The 7,437-nt window shown below is 40.6% G+C and overlaps 2 protein-coding genes across 3 annotated transcripts in view; both read right to left on the reverse strand.

Annotated features, from left to right (window-relative positions):
• The window catches only part of LOC123976309 (ankyrin repeat and MYND domain-containing protein 2-like), an 817,726-nt gene that overhangs the window by 545,688 nt on the left and 264,601 nt on the right, over positions 1-7,437 (reverse strand). The window lies entirely within an intron of this gene.
• mgat1b (alpha-1,3-mannosyl-glycoprotein 2-beta-N-acetylglucosaminyltransferase b) overlaps positions 1,058-7,437 on the reverse strand; it is a 26,177-nt gene continuing 19,797 nt past the window's right edge. For both annotated transcript variants that reach the window (XM_046058349.1, XM_046058350.1), the window contains exon 3: positions 1,058-3,953. In XM_046058349.1, coding sequence (XP_045914305.1) covers positions 3,252-3,953 — 702 coding nt within the window. In that variant the 3' untranslated portion in view covers positions 1,058-3,251. The remainder of the gene's footprint in view (positions 3,954-7,437) is intronic.

Raw genomic sequence — 7,437 nt, forward strand, 5'->3', positions numbered from 1 at the left:
CCAGATTTCTGAGAAGGCAGGTTTTGAAAAACCATCGAGCGACTGCAAAAGACCTGCAGCAAGACCTAGTGGCAACAGGCACTGAGGTTTCAGTGAGTACAGTCAGGAGTGTACTGAATGCAGACATTTCCATGCCAGAACTCCAAGACATACACCACTACTGTCCCAAAGGCACAAGAAACGTCCACTCCACTATGCTCAAAATCATAAATAAGCCACAGAGGTTTTGAGAAACAAAAGTGGACCTTTCTGTTTCGATGGATCTGGTATGTCTGGAGGAAGAAGAATGAAGCATCCACTGATAAGATTACTCGTCCCACAGTTAAGCATGTTGGTGGCTCAGTGATGTTCTGGGGCTGCTTTGCATCCTCTGGCACTAGAAACCAGCAGCGTATGGAAAGCAAGATGGATTTATTGAAATATGAGGAAACCCTAGGAGAAAGCATCATGCTATCTGTGAGGAAGCAGAAGCTTGGGCGTCACTGAACCTTTCAACAGGACATCCCAAGCATACCTCAAATTAAAGAAGTCCAGTCTACAGTGGCCATCACAGTCACCTGACTTGAACCCCAGAGAAAATCTCCGGGGGGACTTGAAGAAGGTGGTTGCAGCACACAAACCCAGGAATATTTCTGGACTGGAGGCCATTGCCCATCAGGAATGTTGCCAAAAGCTAGTGTCTGGCTATGTATCTCTACAAAGACATAAGTTGCATTTTCAGCTGAGTTTTAGGAAACCACTTAAAGCATTTGTTGTGTTGAGGTATTTAAATTGCTTTTGTTGGATTTGTTCATTGTAAACAACTGAAAGTCTGGACACATGGTAGAACTGCAAACCAGCACCTTGGATCATCTCCTGCTGTCTTGACCCCTGCCAACATTTTAGGAGAGTTTTGTGCATCATTAGTCATTAAGAAATTGATACAATTGAACAATTGATAATCAGGGTGATTATCAATTGTTCATAATGGACAAATATGACACAAGCCACTGTTCTTCACTGTGGATTACACAGCTGAATGTACTACTGTCAACAAAAGAGGCTCCTTCCGCATATGGACAAATATCAAAATAGTTGATTTTATTTATACTGTATTAAAGTTATAAACACATCAGGCAGTGGTTTTACACATCACCATAAAGACATGGGAAACAACCAATCTTGTGGATAACCTCCCAAAGCTAATTACAGTACAGTGATAATCATTTCTCTAGTCACTCCAGAACCTTATTGTTGCAGAAACAAATAAAAACTATCAATCAATCAGTGGTTTTTCAACAAACCTAAGCTGACCAAACTATGATTTGGATGTCACGGAATTAAAGAGACAGAAAGGCTAAATTAATGCTATTGCGTGTGTGCGTGTGCCACCCCAGCCAAGTCTGGACGCTCCACTGGCCATCGGGCACACCCACTTTACACAGTGACTTGTGTGTGTAAGTGTGAAAGTGTGCAAGGCTTTCTTCATTCTTCACATAACTACTTCTGTCACTTCTCACGTGAACAACTGAGTTAACATCTTCGAGTATGACCATTCAGATCAGGTATCAAAACCTTTTCTTTTAAACGGGTCTGACCTACTTATATTAGCATAACTAATTATTGAGGCCTTAACACTGAGATCATCTCTCTGCTTTGATTTAGTGTTTGTGCACAGTCATCACACTCCTACAACACTGTTGTACATCTGCTACTCTTGTATATCCTCAGGGGTATTTTGTAGTGGAGTATTAATGTTTTACTTCAACTTATTATTTCTTACCTTTGCAACAAAAACTTTGTCCCCTATGGAAATACAACAGATTTCCTTAAGGTTCTGGTCTAGTGAAGTAAGCGTAGCCCCGATTCTGGACTTACCACATGTCATGGTCCTGCTGTTATCTCCTGGAACTCGGAGATCTCAGTCACTGAACAGGTCATGAAATGTGTTATACAAAGAATGTTAAAAATACAAACTCACCTGCTAGTAGGTAATCTTCAGAGCAACAGGCGGGTGTTATTGACAGGACTGCTAGTCAGCAGCAGTGCACTCTGTGCTGCCACTGGTAAATGGAAGGTTTATCACAACAATACCACTGAATAAAATCAGCCTCCTTATTATAGTTTTCCATCCTTTTTGGTTATCCTACATATCAACAAAGGTAGATTTATTTGTGACATTACAACAGGTTGGTAGTGACTTCAATAGATAAGACCATTCCTGGTCTAACCAAATCATGTTACTGTTTATGTTGCCCTTGTCATACATCATTTGTCCCCACCTTATAGGTTTCTTTCAATGTTGTTGAATATTTTTAACATTCTTCCCATCACAAATGTTATGAGCTGCTCAGTGACTGAAATGCTGGAATTTGAGAAGACAGCAAAGCAGGACAGTCGTAGGTAGTTTTGTTGGTCCTGGATAAGGGCTACTGTTGTGTGGGAAGTTGGTCTCTCTGCTTCCTCTGCAATTCATTCTCTTTCAATCATTGCTGAAGCAGCCTTTCACCTCTATTGTTAACCATTAGGGCTAGGAGTTCATTTAATGACTTGGTTCAGCACTGGGTATGGCCTTTGTTTAGCATCTAAAACATTGTAGAAGCTTTTCATTTTCCTTTGCACAAATCTCTGCTTCTGATTCATTTTATAGACTTATACATTAACACAATCTGAAGATCTTTTTTAACAGCTTCTTTCAAAAACGGCTGAATGTAAAAAAAAAAAAAAAAGATGACCCACTATTTTAAGCATAACACATTTTTCTCCAAAGTTCTAGAGATGATCACTGCTTGTGTTTGGCCTCCAGTGTATCATCACCAACACTGAAACATGCTCTTCCTGTTGACAGTTCAAATTATTTTCTGTTATCAAACTGCACATACAGCTGCTGTGATGTTAGGTCTACATTTGGCCAGTTATTCACAGGAATAAAAAAAAAACACCAAAGAAAATGGGCCCAGAAAGCAAGGCACGTTGCCAGTAGCTGTTTTCAAACAGTGTTGAAGGGTGGAATTTTCCTTTCCAAAAGTTTAACGCTTTGTTAAGTCTGTGTGGACGTTAAACAGCTGATCCTGAATGAGCACCCTAACAAACAGGCCTGGGTCAACACTTGATCGCCCAGCTCCGATGATGTGCAGCCTCATCTACGCTGCTTTAGTTCCTTCATGAACCACTGCATCTGGTGGTATTCTTTGGTCTGAGAGGGCGCCCTTCTGAGTAAGGCTCTCTCCCCTCTACAACACCATTCACACTGTACAGTCTGGATCAGTCTCTTAGCTCCAGCTGACGTCATAATGCGTCCAGCCCTCTGGTGGAGCCAAGAACACCCTTCGACCCCGATACAGGAAACAGACTATGCCCCTGTAACCTGTACGAGGAACGCCAGATTTCAAGTCGTCCATCACTCCCAGATTTCGAGCAAAAACTTTAAAACTATCCCGGCTGGAGTACTGCACCCTGTACGGTCCAGGGCCTTTTAAGCTGCCCCCTTGTTGCAGGTCCTCAATCTTCACCAGTGGGGCACTGTAAATCTCTTTGATAAACTGTTCATCATATTTCTCTTTTCGCAAATACGATAAATCCTGTTTGGTAAAAGGCACAAATTCAGTGTTTAGCTTAATATAGCGAAGGTACTGGTCAAAGAACTGACCTAAACTGACGCCTTTCCGGCCAAAAGTGATAGTCCGGGAGATTTCCGGCCGGATGCAGGAGCGGTCCTTGCGCTGCTCTGGCTGACGCATCCAGTCGTCCCAGAAGGCAGAGGGCCATTTGAGTTCCAGTTCATCCCACATCTCCTTCAGCAGCATCCATCCCAGACCGGGGAAGAAGTCTGTTCTGTAAAGAAGCTCAGCTTTGGATGGATCCACCAGGGCATCTCTGCCATTATCATTCCAGGCAGAAACACACCACAGGGTGGGGTCAGAGCGCAAGATTGGGTACAGGGCTCGGAAATACTCAAAGAAGTCTGGTGCCACCTAAATGAGAGGAGGGAGATGCAAAGTAGTGAGATGGTACTGTTTCAGAGATACAGTCCACACAGTTCAACAGACCTTCATTGAAAGGTCAGGTCACAGCAATGAATTTACTTCACTTAACTCTTAGTTAGTTTGGGCTGATCATTTTCGTACCACAGAACCTATTAGGCCTTTAAAGAATAATTCTTATTTTCACAGCTTTGCCCATAATTTCTAGTAATAATACAATTGTACTCACCAAGTTCTTTGCTGAGTAAGTCACAACAGTAAGTCAAGGTTGAAACAGGACATTGGTCTGCAAACTGATGTTTACAAAAGAAAGTTTGGGTAATAATTTTAATTTTCTTATTTTTTAATTTATTTATTTTTTATTAAAATAACAATTTCAAAAATAATTTCGATGGTACACTTAATTAGGTAGAATGGCGTCTATATCATTCCCAGTTTCTTCAAACAAAAGGCTGAGATACAGACGCAGAGCTGGACTTTCTTTTGGACAAGTCCGTAATATTGCTGTGTCTTGTGTTGTCAAACTTGCTTGATGTTTGGCTGTTAGCAGAGTCATTGTCTTGCTAGTTTTTTATTATCATAGCAAATGCACGTGTACCGCTGTCTTTATTCATGACAGTGGTGAACTACACTCTGAAATGGTAAGGACACCAAATCACACAAAAAACTCACATAATGCTGCTTTAACTTGGTGATTACAATGCAATTAATTTACAAACAAAACCCAAGGTCTGATAAACTGGAAATATTATTTAAATGTATGTTTTGCTCAAAAGAAAAATACTTTTGGATACACAGCAGCAGTTTTTATTAGGACCAAAAACATTGGACAGGGAGGTCTGTTTGTTTTGCTGTTCGAACAAATCTTGCTAACCTCAAACTTGATATTCTTGCTAGCATCAGAGCACACTTTTTTATGGCTGCAACATGAATTACATCACAGACAGACATTTTAACTTGGTACTAAAAACATTAATGATGGCTCTGTTCCAACAATTACTCAAGTACAGAAATTACTGTAATTAAGTGTTAATGTCAAAATGTCTGCCTATTTGCTGTTATTTTAGTCGTTTCACTCCACATTTTCCCACCAATCTTAACAAATTAACAGAATTTATCAGCTAAATATCCTGAAAGTATCAAAAGAAAAATCTCTCTGTGACCAATAAATTTTTAAATACATTAGGTTGTTAATATTGTGTGAGCAGCATTTTACTGTTGTGGCTGCGCAGTGTTGAGCAACTTCAGTTTAATCCAGTGGTACTTGATCTAGGGGTCAGGCACCGTCAAAAGTTGACAAGATACATCTGAGGCCTGGTGAGATAATGTTTTTGAATGAAATCATGTGAGAAATTCCGAGGGGAAATGTTTCTCTTCTAGCAAAATTGCTAACAAATCATAGAAAACTGAAATGTGAGGCCTCACCTAGACAGCTTTTTGTATGGAGTCACAATGCAATGCATTGTATTTTCTCAGCATATCATATCTTTTAAATGTAAAGTCTTCATCTGAAAAGTAACTGGTGACTACAGCTGTCAAATAAATATAGTGGAGTAAAAATATTTCTCTCTGAAATGTAGTGAAGAATATTTAAAATGTAGCTTAAAATAGAGACATTCACATAAAGTGCAAGTACCTCAAAATTTTACAGTACTTGGGTAAATGTACTTGTTACTTGCCAACCTAGAACAGCCTCTATCTTTAGACCCTCGATTCAGAGAAGGAAAAACTCCCACCAATAACAGGAGTATAGGAGTTTAAGCCACTGACAGTGTTATTGCTATTTCCGTGGTTCAATTCCATCCTAGGAAACTTGCTGAATCCCCCATATCTCTCTCCCCTCATTTCCTATCATCTCCACTGTTGGCAATGAAAAAGGCAAATGCACAAAACACTGATTGCAATACGTCTGTATGGTGGGTCCACTGGATGCAACGTCTGCGTGCTTCTCCCTTTAAGACTGGATGCGACATGTTTGAGTAGATGTCATAATTTTTTAAAGACACATGACTGATGAAAAGCATCGTGATCTACTGAAATACCAGTGGGGGAGGCAAAATGCATTATGGGACTTGTATTTTAAAAAGTTTTTAGCCTCTGTGTGGACCAAGTGGGAAGTTTCTGGTCAGAGAACTGAGGCGAATGCACAAGTCCCTTAAACCTGCTATTCTATCTACTATGCGTACGGCCAGTAGGGGAAGACTCCTCAGGTTGCAAAAAGAAGTCCAGCTCCATTAGAAATAATGGTAAAATGAGCCTACTTCTCACGTGATTTATTACCTCAGTAAACACTTTCATAATGAATTTATGGTTTCAATTGCTAGTTTCAAGTCTTCTTCAACACAACATGATGTTCATTTAGTAAATTATGGTCTCATTTAGACCATAAAGCAGAGTATGTTTTAGGGCGGGATTATCTGTGATTGACAAGTCGTTACCGGGGTGACCTGTCAATCAGGCTAGAGTGACTCGTACCTACAGCACGCGGCTTGTACAGGTGCTGGTCATATAATTAGAATATCATCAAAAAGTTGATTTATTTCAGTAATTCCATTCAAAAAGTGAAACTTGGATATTATATTCATTCATTCCACACAGACTGATATATTTCAAATATTTATTTCATTTAATTGTGATGATTAAAACTGAGAACTTATGAAATCCCAAATTCAGTATCTCCGAAAATTAGAATATTACTTAAGACCAATACAAAAAAAGGATTTTTAGAAATGTTGGCCAACTGAAAGTATGAACATGAAAAGTATGAGCATGTACAGCACTCAATACTTTTGCCTGAATTACTGCAGCAATGCGGCGTGGCATGGAGGTGATCAGTCTGTGGCACTGCTCAGGTGTTATGAGAGCCCAGGTTGCTCTGATAGTGGCCTTCAGCTCTTCTGCATTGTTGGGTCAGGCGTATTGCATCTTCCTCTTCACAATACGCCATAGATTTTCTATAGGGTTAAGGTCAGTTAGGTCAGGTGAGTTTGCTGGCCAATTAAGAACATGGTCCTTAAACCAGGTACTGGTAGCTTTGGCACTGTGTGCAGGTGCCAAGTCCTGTTGGAAAATGAAATCTGCATCTCCATAAAGTTGGTCAGCAGCAGGAAGCATGAAGTGCTCTAAAACTTCCTGGTAGATGGCTGCGTTGACCTTGGACCTCAGAAAACACAGTGGACCAACACCAGCAGATGACATGGCACCCAAACCATCACTGACTGTGGAAACTTTACACTGGACTTCAAGCAACGTGGATTCTGTGCCTCTCCTCTCTTCCTCCAGATTCTGGGACCTTGATTTCCAAAGGAAATGCAAAATTTACTTAACATAACTTGGGACCACTCAGCAGCAGTCCAGTCCTTCTGCCGCTGTGTCTTGTTCAAGAGTGGCTTGACACAAGGAATGCGACAGCTGAAACCCATGTCTTGCATACGTCTGTGCGTGGTGGTTCTTGAAGCACTGACTCCAGCTGCAG

The sequence above is a fragment of the Micropterus dolomieu genome, linkage group LG09, assembly GCF_021292245.1.
Source record: "Micropterus dolomieu isolate WLL.071019.BEF.003 ecotype Adirondacks linkage group LG09, ASM2129224v1, whole genome shotgun sequence".
Classification (NCBI taxonomy): Eukaryota; Metazoa; Chordata; class Actinopteri; order Centrarchiformes; family Centrarchidae; genus Micropterus; species Micropterus dolomieu.